We start from the raw sequence: 19,818 nt of genomic DNA on the forward strand, positions 1-19,818 counted from the left end.
CAAATAAAACTGATTTCCTTTAGAGGAACAGTAACTTTTCAGTCTACTTACGTTGTATCAAGTGTTCGGTTGATTTTAGCTATTATTCCTAAAGAAGGATCAATTTTGGCATACATTGTTGACATCACACCCACAACTACAATGAGCCAGCTAGATGGGCTAGCAGGATAAACGCCAGTGATAATTCCATTCTGGAAAGAAAAGCCTTCACATAATTTTTTCATACCAAAGTGGTTGACTTCATATTACCATGGAAAGAAACAAAACCCACCACATTTAAGTCATTTAGTTTTAAACAAAAGGTTAAGATTATCCAACATATTCTTACGCATGCTTAACTCAGAAGTAGAGAATGGATTTAGTTAAGTTTGACTGCTACAGAAAATTGTCACAAATCAAGAATTAAAGGAACTTTTAAGTTCTTTTGTAGACAACACTGATTCTGCTGCAAGTCTTACTAAAAATACTGAAATTAACAAACAACTTTGGAACAAATGACACTTCAATAATTCCCACTTACACTGAGTTAGGCCTCTCTAAATGAATACATGGCAAAAATATTCTACTGAACAAGACACTGAAAACCAGAATCAAGGGGTTTTTTTAATATCATTTAAACAGTCCTTCTCATAGCTTTATAAGATTTTATTAAGACTACTGTTAAAAATATGTTTTTGAAAGAGATGTTGAAGATAGCCTGTAGCTTATCTAGTCTGCTACTAATAAAATAGATACTTACCATTTATGATCCCATGAACAAAGCAATAAAATCACAACAATCTATATCAAATACCTCATCAGAAACATTACTACTTAGCATACCTTGTACAAGATAAATGTTCAGGTATTTTTTTTTGAAAACAGCAAACACTCGTTAATTTGAAAATTTAATTTTGGCAAAGAATACATAAAATCAAGAGTGTAGTCTTGTACTTCTAAGTGATATCACACTAAAAATCACAACTAATTATATTTCTGACTTATGCTAAAAGATTACATAATTACGCAATGTATTATGAAGAGAATGAAGTAAATTAAAGCTATTGTTAACTTCTATGTCTGTTTCATCTTGCTTCCATAGAATAAATAAAAAAGATGTACCCTTTCAGTCTTTACAGCATCACCCAGTGCTACCTTCCTCAGTATCCCTTGTCTTAACTAAAACCCACATGAGTCTTTCCCAATAAGGAACTTTATTTGCCAAAAAAAATAAGTTTTGCCTAAACAAAACTTCAATAAATCTATAAAACATTAAATAACCCTCAAGTTTGGTTGGTCTTTAGTTTGGACTTGGCTAATTTAAAATACCTTGAATCTGATGAACTTTTTCTTCCATGAATGGACACCAGATAGGTAAATTTGTTTGAGTGCCTCATGGCTCATTCGCAGGTCAATCCCATCTGGAGTTACTGTAAACTGAAAAGCTACTGCTTGATGAGCTTCTGCCATTTTCAGGGAGAGTTCTGTCAAAAAGCAAAGTTAAAAAATTATTTCCTCTTTGTTCAAAGGAACTAGAAACTAGTCCATTCCTAGCAAAGTATCTTCTATACAGTAATTTTGGGAAATGTTTCAAAACGTGCCAAATTTACATACAGTACTTGTCTCTTCCTTACAGACTATGCTTGCACTTCAGTCTGAACATCCAGTATGTTAATTAAGGTACCTCTTCTAACCACAACAGCTGAAAATGGAAGCGAAACACTCTCATGTAACTTAGGCCTTTTGGCAGTATTGCAGCAAGCTGAATATCATGCATACACGCAATATATAGAAATTCAGAGCAGAGCAGAAAATTAAAGCCATAATATTTAGAAAAAGTGTATTGCAGGTACATAGCATCTCACTCTGGAATGATAAAGGAGATTCAGAAAATGTTTTTTTCATCATTTTGAAACAAAAGGTATTTAAAGTCTTCACCTTGGCTAGCAAAACAAAGCTGCTTCTGGCCATATCTTTCTCTGAAATTTTTTTTATATCCTAATTTCAAGCTGATCAGTCACAGCAATAAGACAGTATAGCCCTGTGGCTCTGAGTTCTGTCCGGCAAATAAATGCAAAATCAAAACTATGCAGAGTGGAAGAAACCAAATCACAACTGTCAGAAAAATGACCTTCATGTAAACAAACATGAAATTAAGAGGAAATTTAAGAACTGCAGCTCAGTTTAACTACCCAAACAAATATCAACAATGGTGCCAATATAGGCAAAAGACCATCATAATGGGCAGGCATAACAGGCTCAAATAAAAACCACTGGAAGTTAAAACAGAAATGTAACTGTGATTCTGTTTACATATTTATGTCTCAACTCTGTCTGAGGATGCAGCCAATTCAAATTGAACTGTATGCTCTTATTTATCAGCTCATCTTCATAGCTTCTTTCTTTCTGTATCCACCATTTCTACATAAATATCCTGGAAGTTACCCCTACTCATCATTAATTCAGAGTATGTTGTTTGAGCACTTACAATCAGAACACAGATTTTTGCAGACAGGCTCTATGTATAACATTGAAATGGTCCAAACTACATATTCCTGAGACCATTGTGATTCCAAAGTCTTTTGTCCCCATTCATTTATTAGTTTACCAAAACTTCTGTGCATAATCCTAAAAACAATATCCTCTTAAAAGTACGGCAACAAGGTAGAGAAATCCATAATCCCATCCGTAGGTCAGGATTCAAGCACAAGTTTTAATTTCACATTTTTACTGGTACAAAACACGATGTTATCAATACCAAGTGTTTTAAGGTGGCACTGGCATTTCTGTTTAAGCAAAATCAAAATAAAGTACAACTACTTCATGCCTTTTGAATCCTAAAGGCTGAAATTTACATTTCTTTTGTAAACCTTAGACTTTGTAACTAAACTTAAATTCTGGTAGACGTTCATCCACTGTTGAACAGCATGTGAGGGCTAACCAGTGCAGTTTAGCTGTGCAGTTCAAAAGCAGTTTATTATGACTGTAGTGCTGCTCCTCTAGTCTGTAAATATTCTACTATGTCAAAGTCATCTGGAGCACAAAGAAGGGGTGCAAAGGTGTATGAGTAGACAACTAGGGAATGTAAGCATTGGGAATGCTGCAGTAATAGTAGGCTTAGGAAATAAATACACAGTATAGGAAGAGAAGGAGCATTAGGCAGAGATGACCAAGATAAGTGCTGTTGTGCAGCATCTAGTAAGGTTGTTGACCAATAGGTAGTGACTGTTTGCAATATTGAAAGTGCCTATCCCTAGACCAGCCTGCAGTGATAAACTTCTGCAATACAACTACTGCTACAGTGGCTGATTGTAATTCCCAAATCCATCAGGACTGCTCAAGTTTTAGAGGCTGAGTCCTGGATGAATCAGGCTTCTGGGTTTCCAGAAGGGTAGCTAAAGCTCACAGTGTCATACAGATAGTATACAATTTAATCTATGCATGTACAGTGTCTGATTAGGACAATAAAGAAACCAAATCGGCTTTGAACACTAGTTTCAAAACCTTTAAGACAAGCCCTGTATGCCCTAGTAACAACTGCAATTTGTAGTACTTAATGACTTCATCACTAACAACTGCTTATTCATAGGGTCCTTGCTGTAGACAAGTATCAGGAAGTCAAAGTCAGCTGACATTAAAATTGTGCCTCACAAGTTTGACGTTGAGACCAAAACTGCAAGAGAGCAATAAAACAGAGACAGGCAGTAGTAATACATGGTATAACCTGGACTCAACAAGGTTTGCAAAAGGGGAAAGCGCTCAAAGTTAAGAATTCATCATATGTTTAGCAGTACTATTAAGACTGGTATAAAAAAAAAAAAAAAACAAACTGCAACAAAACCAACCATATCCCCATATGGAGAATCAGGCACCTGGATTTGTCTCAAGAAGGGCCAACAGGTTCTCCAGTTCACGCATGGAATTTTACATTCTGGAATGCCAGTGTCTTAAGTACCAGATCAACTAGTTTCTATTACCCTTCAATTCCCCTGTGACTTCTCAGCCTGGGAATTTGTAACTATCCTCCTCTCTGTTTCTGAAGAGAGATAATTTCAGGAACCCTTCCCTTTTTAGGCACATGCATTTCTACTGTCCAAGGTAGAAAAAATTATAAATAGCATTAATCATAAACAGTCAACTTGATATTTTAATGAATTAAAACTTAGCATGATCATAAAATTAAATAAGCTTCAATAAGGAAAATATTCCTTATTCCCAAATGAAGAAATATTAATCCAGCAAGAATTAATCCTGAATCAACTAAACAAGCCCTGAAAACAAAGACAAGTCTAGTTGTAGGACTGTATTACTTGACCTCAATATGTGAAACAATCAAATGGCTTGTTTCTTTTCATATCCTTTTCCTTTACTTAAGAAAACTGTAAGCCTTTAAGACTGTTTAGAATTATGATGGCTGCACACCAAAGACTTCCTTAAGTCCCTTTCTTTGAAGACTTATTTTCCTCCTTAAAGGCCAATTTAATCATAAGCTGCTGTACACTTCCCCTCCTTTGCATTCCTCTGCTGTCACGTGCTTGCTAGCAAAGTAGGTAAAAGGGCACAGGACAAAGGAGCATGCGTTAGACTTATAAACTTGACTTGCCAACGTTAGTAAGGCAGCACCCACATCAATCAGCTAACTAACACTGAAACAATAACTTCTTCTAACTTCAGGCATTTTGGTCAGCAAAATATTTCTGTACAGCATATACTAATTAACCTCATTGCAAACAGAGAGCCATAAACAAGAGCTTTTGACTTTCCTAGCAGTTTGGCAAAGTCTTACTTAAAGGGGAAAAAAAAGAGTGCAATAATTTCTAAAAGTAATCTGCAATGGCTTGTTTTCATTCCTTTCAGTGTTCTCTCATCATATTAATGTATCTTAAAAAACACACTTGCCTCTTAAAACTTGGTGTGGTTGGTTTTTTTTTTGTTTGGTTGGTTTTTTCTGTTTTGCTTTTAATTAAAGGAGAAAGTTGCCTGTTCCTTGCTCTTTTCTGATTTTACTTCAATTCAAACATGCTGTTAACAGCTGCAGATGTTTCTCCTCTTCCCTTTTCATACCCCTGCTTGAGCGAATCAAAAAACTTACCATAATTTTTTTCCATTTTTATAAACAAGTACTGCTAGGTTGGATGTCACTTTTAAGTGAAGAAAATACACAGCACCTTAGAAGGCCTAAGGCCTGATAGACCTGATGGTCTGAAAAACTATGCTGTTACGCCTACTATGCATAAAGCCTCCTCAGCTACTATTTTTGCAGTCTCAGGATATTTACACTACAAAGATTGAGGTTTAACTCACAGACTGCTCACAGACCTCATGATTTCAGGTTGCAGACACTGAACAGTCAACTCCGTATTAGGGCTTACATGTTCCTACAGCCACAGGAGGAGATCAGGGCCTCAGCTCTGGAAAATCTGAAGCTAAGAGAGATGTCACGTGCAGGATGCTTCCATTTAGTCAGGTACACAAGAAATCATGTGTGGTTGGTAATGTCTCTCTGAAGCACATAACACAATGTCTGAAAGACAGTGAAAGAACTACCACGTGCATCATAAAAAGCACCAAGCCATGATACAAAAGTTAAATGTACTACAGTACATTGCACAAAACAAGGTATTAATTCCTGAAGCAGTTACTTTTGGAAATGCTATTGAGTATGAAACTTTCTATGTTTCTGTAAATGTTATAAACTTTATATGGATAAAAGTATAGTGTTAAAAAAAGTAAAGTCACCACCTCTACCTCACAAAAAGCAACTCCTCTGCTTTAAGGGGATACCCATGTCACTTCTTCTCTCAGAACTCAGTCACTTGCTTCCCATACATTGCTTGGCTCATACAATCCATTTTTTCCCTGATATCCTATTCTTCTTGGAATAGAGAAAACCCTGCGATTTCTCCTTGACAGGAGTCCAAACATCCACTGGAAAGAGACATATTATTTAAATGTAGTTTTCACATCTATAGCTCCTTTTCCTGCAAAGGAAGCCAGTTAACAAATTCAGAGGAAAACTGGAAAGAAGTCTTACTCACATAACCCAGAATAGCTAAAACCTTGGTGAAAGACTTAATTCTATGACTCTCACTTCCAAGCTACTTCAACAATTTAGTTTGAGGCTCTCCTCACAGATTTTTTACACCTATTTATGGATTAGCTGTCAGTAACCAAACTAAGCCCACAAAACAGTTCTCTCCAATTATTCTACTTTGACAATCAAAGGTTGACAGTTTTCTTTGAAAAGCAGTGACTGCTGCCTACAGTTTGTCCAAGAACACTGCTACGTACCACCCTACACAGGTTTCATACTGTCAGAGCCCTCAAATAGACACTTTTGGTACCCAAACCACAGGCTGTTCATAGATAGTGAGCAGACTTGCAGCATTCCATGTCCCTGTGCTAAGAGCTAGAACATGCTGCATCTTGAAGTATGATGGCAGTTCTGAATTCAGATGCATCTGGAAAACCTCATAACTTCATGCCGATGCAAGGTACCACCAATGAAGCAATGAGAAGCATCTTATGTAGGTAATGTCTTCTGACTCCTGCCAAGTTCCTACTAGCAAGCTTAAAAGTAAAAAAAAAAAAAAAACCAAACACACCCAAAACCAAACAAACAACAAACCACCAACAAAAAACCAAACAAACAAAAACTAAAAAAAAAAAACCAAACAGAAACCTGATCTTGAAGGATTCTTCGCTTCTTTGTTAAAATAAACTTACAACTTCAAAACTTCAAATAGGAATAGAGACTGGTGAGGAGAAAAGAGTGATACTAAATCATTTACAATTACATTGTTTAAGGAAGCTTTCAAGATGGGATGTGGAGAGAGTTACTACTTGAAAGTACATTAAACCCAATTTTAGTTAGGAAACATACTTAGAACTATATTAAGATTTCCATTTAAAGCTGGACACCTTGAACTCAGAAGGTCTTAGGAAAACAAGCAAGTGCCACACTGTCTTTGTCCCCAAAACAGTTTATTTCAAAGCGAAAAGGGCGGCAGGAGGGGGAAATTCCATTTCTATCAAAATGCAAAGCAATAAGAGTTACTGTTTGAACCTTACAAGCAGCCATACAGAACAGGAAAAAAATTCTGGAGCTCTCAACTTCTCTTAAAAGACTTCAACTCTGAAACTTGTTTAAATATTGAAAACATTGAAGAAGTTTTATCCAGTATTTTATTGTCCACACATCAGATCTCCCTTCAGGGGATGAGCTTGCTACAGATTTTGGAAGAAAAGAGACATTAAAAAAATTTCATTTGTATGTTCATTTGTTAACAAATTTTGGCACTTTAGGATAGATCACTGAATTCCAAGAGTCTGAGGACAGACTTAATGAAATCAGAGCCAGTATTAAAACACGAACATCTGCGCTCTGTTTGTGCTGAGACAGTGATCAAGTATTTTCTCTCACCTGTTTAAGCTATTATCATAGAAATTTGCATTTTCTGCTCTCATAGAAAGCCAAAACTATGAATGCATTTTGTTTTATACAAATCAATGAATAATTGCTTATGCTCAAATCTGTTGATTTCATACCAGATACTAAATTAAAAGCAAGAGAATTCCAAACATTGAGATGTTCAGCCAAGTCTCCTCATTCCAAATTTCTCTTCAGATTTCTGTTATTGGTGTCAGTACTACACAAAGTAATTCAGACTACTCTATGGCAGCTGACTTTGCCTAGATAGTGTGCTTGCAATTAAATGATATGTAGTGAAGCACAACAAAGCCAGTGCCAACATCTTAAAATAACTTGTTAGCATGTTAGTTTACTTCCACACTTTGCCGCCAGCTACAGTTTAATGGTAACCTTGATCTATACAGTCATCCCAGAAGTGGATACAATCTATGGATAATCAACATTGCTTGAGTTTTTTGTTGAAAAATACTCGTGTAAACAAGGTTCTCCAAACCAAAAAGTGTATCAAATACTTACACCAAGTAGCAGGATCTCTTCTTACACAGATGTAAAGGGTTAAAGACTTCAAAAAAAATTTTTATAAGTGTAGTTGTCTTTGTAACATTCATCAAATATGTCTTCACCTGTCTGAATTCTGCAGAGGTTCTCAAGTCTATCAGTTTAACACCCTTCCAGATGTTTCATGCAAAAGTAGTAGCTGTCAAACCTATTTAAAAGGTTGAAGACAGCAAAAAACAAAGGAAAAAAAAAAAAAAAGAAGAACCAAAATGCAGATGGATTTACAAGTACAGGGACTGAAACTGGGAGTAGTGGCTGACAGACCAGAGGATTTCACTGCCATCCAGATGGACCTTGACCGGCTGGAACCTTATGAAGCTCAACAAAGAGAAGTGCAAAGTCTTGCCCCTAGGGAGTGCATACCATACACTAGTACATGCTGGAGACTGGCTGGAAAGCAACTTTGCAGCAAGTTGCATACAAGCCAGCAAGGTGCCCTTGCAACAGAGACAGCTAACAGAATCCTGGGGTGCATTAGGAGCAGTGTTGCCATCAGGTTAAGGGAGCTGACTCTTCCCTTCTACTCAGCACTGGTGAGGTCCCATCTCAAATACTGTGTCCAGTTCTGAGCTCCCCAGTAAAAGAGAGAAATGAAACTACTGGAGAGAGTCCACTGAAGAGCCGCTAAGAGGATTAAGGGCTGGAAACATCAATCCTATTTTTTATACAGTTTTAACTGTATACCTAGCAGAGATGCTTTATGAAATTTAATGTAGGAGTTTTTATAATAGATCTGCTTCAAAAAATAAACTTTAGAACACTAAGGCCTGAACAAGAAATCCTGTGCTTCAGTTGCTTTAAATGAACAGCATACCTTGGAAGTCAAATTGGTAGTAGCAGTCAAACATTCAAAAAGAGCAAGTTTTCTGCAACTGACAAAACGTACTATTAGTCTGGAGGATAAAAGAAGCTGGATTTTGCAGTAGAATTTTTACAGAGATTTTGCATGAGATTTTCAGATTTTCATCATTATGCCAGTAACTTTGCCCTCACTAAAAAGCACCAGTGTGTCATTATACAAGGTTTTAAAATTTATGTTGGTATTTTAAACGCCACTACATTGTCCAATGAGAGTCTGCTAGTCTTAAGGCAGCAGGTAGATTTCTAGAGCTGACCTTAAGTGCCATGTATACTACAGTGATATGGTGGGAAACAGTACAAACTCCTAATAAAAAATAAGCCCTTGGAATTTAATGTTACATGTATATACCTATCTAGAGGAAACACTGACTGTTCCTATCAAACTAAAAGTCTGTATTATCAATAATAAAACCAATGTGACTTCAGTAAAGTGTTTTCATGGAGTATGCTATAAATGCAATAGTTTTAGACACTAAAGTATATGCTGTACAGCAGCATCCAGCACTGACTCAGTAACTCAAGGTCTCATCCACTCTTATGTGAGTGACTGCCTCCCCACCACTATCTGACATAAATACCAAAATTCTCCCCTAATGCTAGAGGGTCAATTAAGTAAGCCAGCTAACCAGAGAATGCCCAAAATGCTTTTACTCATGTGGATCTGGTGCTCCTTTGATGCACAGTTGAACAAAGTTAAAACTAAAGCTAAAGAAAAAGCATTCAGTTTAACAGAAATCCAAACAAAGACCAAAGTTGGCTAGAGTTTTATGCCTTTCAAAGGAAACTCAAGTTTTAATCTATAAAATGTTCAGTAAACAGTATAAAATATACAGCTCAAACATTTAAACATATGACCAAAAAGACTGCCTGGTCTCTCATATCTGTTTCTTGGATATTCTACTAGCTAATGCCACTTTCTGGCAGTGTATACTACACTTCTGCAAAAAGGTAACAAGATATCAAAGCCTCAGAAAGAGGCTTATTCATAGTTCATGTGATATTCTGCAAGGTGCTGACTTCTGAACATACTATAAAGATTAACCAGACACTGTTATTCTCTAGACAATTTCTATTTCTAAATAGCTTCCTTGCATACTAACCTTCAATAGCATCTAATCATGCTTCAGCCTATAAAAAGACACTGATACTTGCTGCTTTCAAGTCTTACCAATAACTCACCTAAGTTACAATGATTAATCATATTCTAGACACAAAATCATTAAGAGAAATCTGAAAGGACTGAAGCCAAATAATTTCTGTGCAATAAATAGTCACGTGGATTAAATTCACTCAACAGGGCTTCTCAGGTGAACCTAGTTATTATGGCACAGAAATAAAACAGAAACCAAAGAATTGCTCTCCTTTAAAACTTGAATTAACATAGCATTCAATCAATTATCATTTGTTCTGATGAAAACAAAGTTAAACTGACAGGTTCTCTCATGCCACTTTAGTTGCAACTGACACATGCTAAAACCAGTTTAAGCCTCCTAAAAACTGAATCTGTTATTTATGCAGCAGTTCTCTCTCATAGGGTCCCCAAAGTAAAATTAAGCTGCTTCAGTCACGGCATAGTAAGTCACTTGGAAACACACAGAAGCCTCTCCTCCAACAGCCATCATTTGACCTGTAAATTTCAAGTTCTCATCTTTGGTTATTGCTAATCATTGTCTCCAATTCTTCCCACCCTCACCTAGAGCTGACAGCTGTGGTCCCTTGGAATTGCAAATGTCTTAAAGGATTTCTCATATCTAAAAAATGACCAAATGCTGTTGTTCAAGCCAAGGTGGAGAACTGGATACATGTATTTGCCCAGGTACAGCAACACTGGGACCTACTGCAAACCTCACCCACAGCAGACAGTTTGAAGTCAGAACAGCTAAGAAGTTTACAGTAACTTGCTGTCCAACCGACAAACCTATCAGCTTGTGTCCTGTCCACAGCAGTTTTCCAAGATCACCTGTGGGTGAATATTAACTACCCTCTGCAGGCATCTCCTTTGGAATCTTGGGCCAATTTCTTTATCCCCTTCCCAAGTGGTAAACTGGAGCAACAGGCATATGTGGAAGGGAAGAGATAATAACAGACAGACCAATGAATGAAAGATAAGCATACCTGAACAGCTGTCTTCCTTAAAAGCGGACTTGAGATCTATTTGTCACACAGAAATCTTTTGTCCCACAAGCTCACTGCAGCTGGAATCTTGAATAGGTTAGGGCACACTGAGAAGCAGATTCGTTCCAATGCTGTTAGGTCCTAATAAACATTACACTACAGCAAAGGCAAACAGTCAGTTGTAGCCCTGAAACAAAGTCAAGAAAAACAGTTTGAGCTTTGATTCACACAGAGCTTTCAACTGCTCAGAGGGACTGGATCAGACTGGAACCATTTTAGAAAAATTGATGGCAGTGGAGAGAATACTCACAAACAGCAGTTCTGAAACACTGTTTTCCATTACACTGGATGAGTGTATTATCTGGATGGATCTGTCTTCATTTAACAGCTCTGAGATGGTGAGGAACTGTGGAGTGAAAGAAAGTCCATCTGCTGCCCACTCAGTCATTTTTGAGGGCTCAAACTAGTGATCACTAGCTACTGCAACGAGCAAGGTGATCTCAGGGACTAGACTCCAACCATAGTTTCATCTTTCAGTTTAAGACATCCAAGTGTTTGCCTACAGGCTTTAAACTCCCATTACAGTCAACACAGATGCCATCAAAATTTCTTGGAGAGATGTTCACAGAACAGACTGTTTTCACTGGCACTTCCAAGAGAAAAGCCACAGATATTAAGTTGTATTCTCACCTGATCAAATTGGAGACAGTCTGACAAAGAAGTAGAGGAGACTGGCTATAGCAGACAATGTGTTAATTACCAGGTTAACACTAAGGAATATCAATCCCTACAGTTTCTGGAACATATGGCCTCTCTCCTCTTCCCAAATAGCATGCTCTTGTAAAAGATGGTTCCAAAATGTACACTTAAACAACAACAACAAAAACCAGAACAAAACACTGACATACTCCACAACTGTAATCAAAACAGAAACTTTTACAACTGTCATATTATTTATGTTTTTTTTTCCCCTGATACAGAATAGGGCATACTATACTGTTCCCAGACCTTTTAGATTATTCTAGTCTCTACTGCAATAGATGTTATATTGTACATATCCCAAGCAAGCTTTCTTTAACCTCCTCTGACCTTCTAGAAATTCAGAATGATCTTGCTGCGCAAGAGATAAACATGCAAAACTAAAACACTGAACAGTTACCACACCATGCAGAAACCTCCCCCATCTCCCAAAACCTAGGCACCAGGATCTGGGTATTTCTTTTTAATACTGTCTAATATAAAAGACATACCTAGACATTTCGGTTATATGAGTTTTATCTCTTCCTTCTCTCTCCATTTGCACTAATGAGCTTCTATGCTTGTGCAGTAGAGAAGAATTATTATTTTCTCTACAACAACAAATATTTCTGAAATGGCAGGACTTTTACAAGACACGCAAAATGTCACATTTTAGGACTTTGGAGATCCTGGAAGATGGACAACAATGTGTGTTGACCAAAGGCAAAGTGAATGGATTGCTCTCACAGTAGTTCAATGATCATCTACTGTACAAGGCTGAAAGAGTGAAGAACCAGTTCCAAACATTTCACAAATATTTAAATTGACCATTCAAATTAAAGTTAATTCAGACTTGGAAAAAGAGGGTTGCTTTTCAGTGATTTAGATCTTGTTTTTCTGAACGTGTGGAGTTCAAAACTATGAGACAGCATGCTGCAGGACAAAGACAATGGTTTTGGAATATTAAAAAAATACACAGTTTTTAGGTGGTTTTTTTTGTTTTCTTTAAATACAAGCATTCATTTCAGTCACCTTTTACCCAAGATTTTCCAAAACCAGTCATGCTGAGGATTTAACACTCTGACTATCCCTGCATGCAGCAAACAGGAACATCCCCCCTGCCAAGCGCACATCTAACCGCCGATCGCTCCAGATCTTGTGTTTGTTTTTATTTGCTCTGGAGCGTGCGCTGCTCCGCCTCCTCTCTCCCCGATATCCACCCCAGAACACGGGGAGCTGGCGGGCCACCTCCGGCTCCGCAGGAAGGCCTCTGCGGGGCGCGCCCCCTCCCCCAGGCGCTCCTCCCCTCTCTGGGACTGCTCACGTGACCACTCCCAAGAAGTGGGTGAAAGGTCGCGCCGCCGCAGGACCGCGCAGGCAAACAACAGCCGGGCCTGCGGTGGGGACAGCCCCGCCCCGGCCTACCGGCACCCCTAGCCTCTCCAGGCTTTTCTACACGGGCCGTGAAGGCACAGCCAACGCCAAACAAAAGTTTCCAACGAGAAGGACGGCAAGCAATGAAGGAAGCAAAGTATATCTCAAAGCTAGGAGAAAAAAGGGGTGCACTTAGCTTGTGCAACTTCACAGTTTCTATTCTGCTAAAAAGCCTCAGTTCTTTGATGTTCAAGTTTTCTTTAACCAAGAGTAATGTTTTCTTCCTGGAATCAAGGCTTGAATCAAGGCTGTAGCAGCCCAAAATTTTCAAGAGCCCTCAGATCAACTACTCTTTCAAACCAAGTCACGGCTATGACAGAGCCTGTGTAATCATGTAAAGTTACATTTCCTAAACTGATAGAGATCCACATCATACTTACCTACAATATCACCTCTGCTACTATAAACTGGTAATTGTTAGTTTATATCAGTATATCGATAGGCTCACAACACGAAAAGAACCTGCTAATTACCGCTGAAGACTACAATACTTTTTTGTATAACATCTGTTCACATTGGTCAGAAAACTCATAAAAGAACTTGTAGATCTGGAAATTGAAGAGGTCAGACATTCGGGAAAACATAATTGTTTAAGGAAAGAATGAAGGCATTAGATCTTCCCCATTCTCAGCGCTACACTCCTACAAACATCTGATAAGGAAGCGAGTAGTTTTCTGTACAGTAATCTCTAGACTGCAGAGTTTCAATACGATTGCCCTCTAAGTGCTGACAAATCGCCAGATAAGAGGAAGAATGAGATATTTGTCTTGATCCCACTTTGCACTTTTGTCTTTCCAAAAAAGGTGCTTCCTGTTATAGTTCCATCAACACTAGTATAGATCTTTTATAACTGGATTATAACTGAAGTCACATTCTAGGTTGATTTTTCTATTTAAAGCAGAAAACATAGCGCAAAATAAAAAAAAAGTTGTACGAAAAGGAGGCAAGAAAATGGAGTTCCGAGATGCTACAAAAATCTTAATCTACCTTTTGCACCAAGTCGAATTAGCATTCTCATCCAGTAAACCTGCCACACCACGAACAAAATATAACATTTTCTCTCTCGGTGTATCTCAAAAGCAGTTTGCAGTGACTGCGGTTTTTATAAGTTTCACAGCCTGGAATCACATGAGTATATGGACTAGTCTCTCTCTCTCTCACACACACATACGCTTAAGTATTTAAGTTTACGCACACTTGAAAACCCTCCACTGATACCAAGCCGCGTGCACACTTCTACAGAGCTGAAACTCGTCCTGATAATGGGTCAAAGCAGCGTCACTAATCCGCGAAGCTGCGGGTCACCAATGTCGTCTTCGTTCACGCGGCGTAGGTTTAGTGAATCTCCCCGTGTAACTCTGTAACACCGCTGCCCCTGTCCCCGTCCCCTCCCCTCCTCCGCTCCCTTATCTGCGGCAGGATCGCACTAACCCTCAAGCCAGGCGAAAAAGCGAGCAAGAAGCCAGGGACACCTTGCCTTTCCAGGGCGCTTCCGCACCCGCCCGGGTGGACCCTCCCGCGCCCGCCGGCTCCGCTCCCACCACCCTCCCTGTGTTTTCACCCTTTCCTTGAGCAAGGATAAGCTCCGCTTAGGAAACAGCACCCAGCGCTCTCGCACATTTACCCCAGAACTTCGTGCTCGCCCTAATGATTAGGCTAAAAACAGACCAACCGAGCCCGTCCGCCAGACCCCCGTCTTGTCCTCCCTCAGCCCCAACGCGGACAGCGGTGCGCTACAAAGGCGCGTCGCGGCTGGGGGGGAGGGGGGAAGGGGTGGAGCGGCAGCCCGCAATGAATCAGCCAGACACAGAGGAACACACCCGGTCTCTGCCCCCTACCCCATTCCCCTGGGACCGCCGCAGCCCACCGCCTGCAGGCGGCGGAGCTAAGCCGAGCCAGGAAAGCCGGCGATCAAGGCCCTGCTCCCCACATATGCCGGGGGCCCACTGTCGGCAAGCGGGCCCCTCTCCCACTCACCTGCCGAGAGAATGGCGGTTACCGGTGCTCAGGCGGGGCAAGCCGAGCAGGGGTGAAACGACCGGTAGCACGAGCAAGAAGCGAGTGAGACAGGGACTGCTCCCTCACACGCCCTGCGAGAGCCGGGCTTGCCGCCCGCTCCCCCATTGGCTGCCGAAGGCAGGGGGGCGGGTCCGGGGCGGGGCAGGGGAGGAGGCGGAGGGCGCGGCCCCTGTGGGCGGAGCGGAGGCGGGAAGGGAGGTGGGCAGCGATAGGCGGGGGAGGGGCGGATTGGGCTGTGTGATTGGCGGGGAGCCCGGGGCAGGGCCAAAGGGAGGCCCTGCCGGACCTTGAGGGGGAAGTTGGAGCGGGGAGGGGGCCTGGGCTTGTGGCAGGCTGCCTCTCGGGGGCACCGCGAAACGCAGTCTCCGTGGTCTCACAGCCGTCCGGGGGAAGGAAGCTCCAGGGATTGCGAGGAGAGGCCCTAGGAATGTAAATGTGTGGGAGAAAAGGTGCACCTTGGAGCAGCACTGCGCGTGGGGTACCTGTTTGGAGTGCAGCCATGGAAGGACCAGCCAGCCCACTCTGCTCCAACAAATACAATACATCTCAGCAAAAGTAATTGCATTCTTTAAAAAATGCAAAATGGTGAAAGTAATTCAAACGAAAGCATATATGTCAGTCTCAGGGCAGAATGGCACTCAATTTGAAATGAATACTTTTTAAATTTGTAATGGGCTGATCACTTTCAAAAGCTCAGAGCTTGAATATCTGATGCTCTGTTTGATTTCAGTATGATAACAGCACGAAGACTGCTCTGTCCCAAAAGGAGGTCATGGCCTGTCAGACTGCAGTGGTGTCAGTATGAAGTCTCTTCTTTGAACTGGTATGAGTTCAGATTCATACATTTTTCCCTTAGAGGCAGACCCATCCAGCTACGCACTCCGACCTGCTGCAATTTGCAGGATGTGGCTGAAGGCTCCAAAGCATACAAACATATGACCAAATCCAGAAGTATGGACACTACAGACCAAGTCTCTCCCTTACCCTTAAGATCATGCCATGTCAATGAAAAAAACCAAACCAAACACTTCTGAATTTTCCCTTCTAGTGTTCTGTACCTAATGATGCAATTTTAAGAAGATGTTGTTCTTTCAGAAGGAAACATAAAGCCTAGAAGAAAGCAAGGGGAGGAGGAGACCAGGTAAACACAAGCACTAATCAATATCCATTGAGAAGTGGATAGGTATAGGTCTAATATGCTGCTGACCAAAATGTCCATAAACTTAGAAAGTACCTAAGTTTTTCAGGAAAGGTTAAATTTATAATCAAGTAACCATGGGTTGACCCCACTGAGATTTTTCTAAAAGTGCCTGAGCATCTTTGGCAGAAGAGTCCAAAAGAAATTAAGTGACACCTGCATACTCAAAAAACCACGTTCCAAGCAATTCACTGTCTCTCCAAGTTATTTTTACTAAATATTGATCAGTAAGAGCAAAATGAATAGTACTGCCATGGAATACAGATGAGATAGCCCTTCTGGGCAAGCTCTTAGGGAATCCTCCACTCAGAAAAATGCGTCAAGAAGCTATTTGGTACAAACACCCACAGCAAGTGTCAGATCTGCCCCCCCGATTTTTAGATCTCCTGGTTTTCATTTCTCTCCTTCTGATGTTTCAGTTCTTTTCTCTTACTTTGCATATTTATGACTCCTGGCTTTGTCCTTCACAGTCACACTGGGTGAGGAATATGGATCTCCTGATACCTCCCGGATGTGAGAAGATGGATGACATCCCAGGTATGAAGGACATAACTTATAAGCCTCACAGCATGTGCCTAAGGTTATGTTAACAGTAGCAAAATGGAGCCTGGCCACGTTTTGAAAGGAAAGCATGGAGTTGGAAGTTTTCTAAGGTAACGGAGCAAGTAAAAAATACAATACTACAGGTCACTATATATTAGAAAAAGCCACGGTGAATGTAGCAACCTAAAAGTGGTTGTGACACTCCCTAAACTGTGCAAAGCTTTGAGAAAGAAAACTCCCTGGCCTGAAAATACACATCATCATTATTAGCAAGGAGTAGAGATTTGTTTAGAGATTATTTGGAAGGTTATTTAGAGGTTGGTTTGTTCAGATTGAAGGACCTGGCAGGTACTTTTGGGAAGACACTGTTATGTCCACTTGTAAAATATTGAAAATAATCCACTGTCAATAGAAAATCTGTCACTCAGACTAACAGTTGCTCACAAATTGATATCATAGTTTTCCTTAACAGTATCAAATTTAAGGCATAACTAAAGGGTACTGCAGATTTTTTTGCTGATTGGACAACAGATACTGTATGTACTACTTCCTGCTGCAATCCCCTGGATGGAAGCAGAACTGTTTGCTACCCACATAGGTCTGCAAGGACAATGGTGTTAACTATTTGTGACTCTTTGTTTGATTTCTAGTATAGCAATTATGTGCCTTACAGTAATTCTCGTACTGTGTCCAGAGATTGAAGGAGATTGAACTGCTGTTTAGAGACCAAGCCTAAAGTGAAGGAAGTGAGTTCAATTCCTTGCTACTCTACTTTAGGGACAAAGCTGAGTTTCTCAACGGTATTTATAGTTCAAGCTAAGCAGAGCACGTGGGAAGGCCATGCAAAAACCGATCTGTGCAGGTGGAGAGTAAGGAGGAGAAACTTCCCTTTATTTCACATGATTTTGCCATTGAATGAAAAATGCACAGGATAAGACTACATGCCTCCAGCTGAGTGGATTAAAATATTCTCCTTCCACTTTCTTCATAACTTTTGAACAAATAAAATAAAACCCCAAAGCATCACAATACTCACTAGGACTGCTGTCAGTTACATAACATTGCTGTGTCAGTGTAGTCTTTTCCGTTCAAATGCCAGCAGTTCATCCATAGGTTACTGAAGCACATCCACATTTCATTATGGCATTTTCCTTGTTAATTGTCATGCTCACTCATATATGCCTTCTTTAGTGATGAATACAGCTGTGTGAAGACATATTCTTCCATTCTGCCTAGTGCTTTGTGATTTTCTTGCTCTACATTTCAGAATACCTTCCAGAAAATACAGGAAATTTAGATCAGACCAACCCTGCCCCTATCAAGCTTCTCTTGGCATCTAATATCAGTGCCAGAGCTATTTCCAAACTAAGCCACGTAAAGTATCCAGTACTGAAAACCATAGTCACAGCAATCAAACTAAGATCCACAGTGCTACTCTTTTCAAAGACTGTTCCCCAACCAGTTTTAGAAAAGAAAAGGATATTCTAACTATGCAAAGTCCTGAAAGATGGCTCATTTTCCTTATAATGTTCATGCCAAAGTAAAAACTATCATCTGTGCTGTAGCTGCTCTCTTATCGCACCAGTAGATTTCCATAAACAGGTGGAAATATGAACTCAATTCCATAGACTTTGTTTTAGATGTATAATGCATAACCAAGAGATTATAAGGCCCTGTAGATTTGCAGCATATGCAAGTCTCATCTTCAGTCAAAGCTGAGTGCATACATACAATTAAAATCTACCTTTGTACTTTTTCTATTGAACTTCCTTATCTTTCTGTATCTGCAGCCATAATAAAGCATAATTTATTTGCAATGTGTTTCCTTTAACTTCTATAGTACCACCAACTCAAGCGAAGCAGAGTGCTGAGTAGGTAAGAAGAGGAAAAATCCTCCAGAAATTGGAGCAGGACATGAAAAAGCAAGTGTGAGACACCTTGGGCGTGGATGATATTTGCAGTAGAAGAAAAGCAGTTTAAAAATCTCTCTGCATAGTTATAGTACACATACAGGTTACTGAAGCAGCTCCTCAGCTGCAGCAGTGATGTGTAGGCTGCTGCTGGGGGCAGGTCCAGTGTGTCACGATGCTCTGTGTGTTGTCCTTGCCACAACTGTTGAGCCTCAGCACCTGATCATCTTCCTCATCAGGTAGTCTGGTATGCTTGTGTGGTTGTTGTGGCAGTAAATATCACAGCTCTTTTGTGGATTTATAGAGGTAACCCTTGCATAAAGATATTTTAGTTCCTCACTCTGCCAGTATGAAGTCTGTTGCAGGATTCTGGCATCCACTTTCCTCCTTTTCAGCTCCTGTTGTGCCCTGTTGCCTTTGCTGGCCCTGATGGCACTTTGACTCTTCTTGCATCCTTACTGGAAAGAGAGGAAACATGCATTTAAAAGGCAAGCAAACGTTGCCATAACATCTCAAGTGGTCTCTAGGAACGTTGTGGGGGTGCAGGACAGCACAGCTGTCAAAGCAGTGCCAGATACTCACAGATGGTACCCAAAATGGGTGGTACCCACAGTTATGCTGAGATTTCATAACTGCCAAAGACAGCTATGAAGCAGTGGGAACATGCTGATACCAGCTCTGGTTCTCCAAGACAGTGTTACAAAAGATGGATCCCAGCTATAATGCTCAAAGCTGTAGCTGCAAAACCAACATCTTGGTTAATGCTCATAAATGTTTAAATTAGAAGCCCAAATCTTCCTTTCATTTGCCATGGAATCTCTGACATCAAGCAAGATTTGGGTTTTTTTCCCTTTTTTTCCTATCAGAAACTGACACCAACAAAGTCAATGGCTAGTTTTTACCACTAAGGCCTTACTGGTGAGAAAAATTGTTTAAAAGCTGGAGAATTACCAGGTTCAAAAGTTAGTTTGGGTGTTGTTTTATTCTATAGTCTTCTGTTCTGCTCTTTGTATTTATTCTCCTCCCTGCAT

General features: G+C 40.1%; 1 protein-coding gene across 11 annotated transcripts in view; it reads right to left on the reverse strand.

The window, feature by feature from the left end:
- CPT1A (carnitine palmitoyltransferase 1A) overlaps positions 1–15,231 on the reverse strand; it is a 46,438-nt gene extending 31,207 nt beyond the window's left edge. The window contains exons 1-6 of one of the 11 annotated variants that reach the window (XM_087745924.1): positions 15,095–15,231; positions 10,946–11,132; positions 5,728–5,907; positions 5,299–5,503; positions 1,309–1,463; positions 52–191 (exon numbers count right to left, since the gene is read on the reverse strand). In XM_087745924.1, the coding sequence (XP_087602050.1) occupies positions 52–191; positions 1,309–1,449 (281 nt within the window). In that variant the 5' untranslated portion in view covers positions 1,450–1,463; positions 5,299–5,503; positions 5,728–5,907; positions 10,946–11,132; positions 15,095–15,231. Of the gene's footprint in view, positions 1–51; positions 192–1,308; positions 1,464–5,298; positions 5,504–5,727; positions 5,908–7,927; positions 7,949–10,945; positions 11,133–11,255; positions 11,352–14,312; positions 14,472–15,094 lie in introns of those variants that run through there. The other 10 variants (XM_087745925.1, XM_087745923.1, XM_087745926.1 and 7 more) reach the window with 10 other exon arrangements.
- Between the last annotated feature and the right edge of the window lie 4,587 nt (positions 15,232–19,818).

This window comes from Nipponia nippon, unplaced genomic scaffold (assembly GCF_047370975.1).
Source record: "Nipponia nippon isolate SJK-2023a ecotype South Korea unplaced genomic scaffold, ASM4737097v1 scaffold_10, whole genome shotgun sequence".
Taxonomy (NCBI): domain Eukaryota; kingdom Metazoa; phylum Chordata; class Aves; order Pelecaniformes; family Threskiornithidae; genus Nipponia; species Nipponia nippon.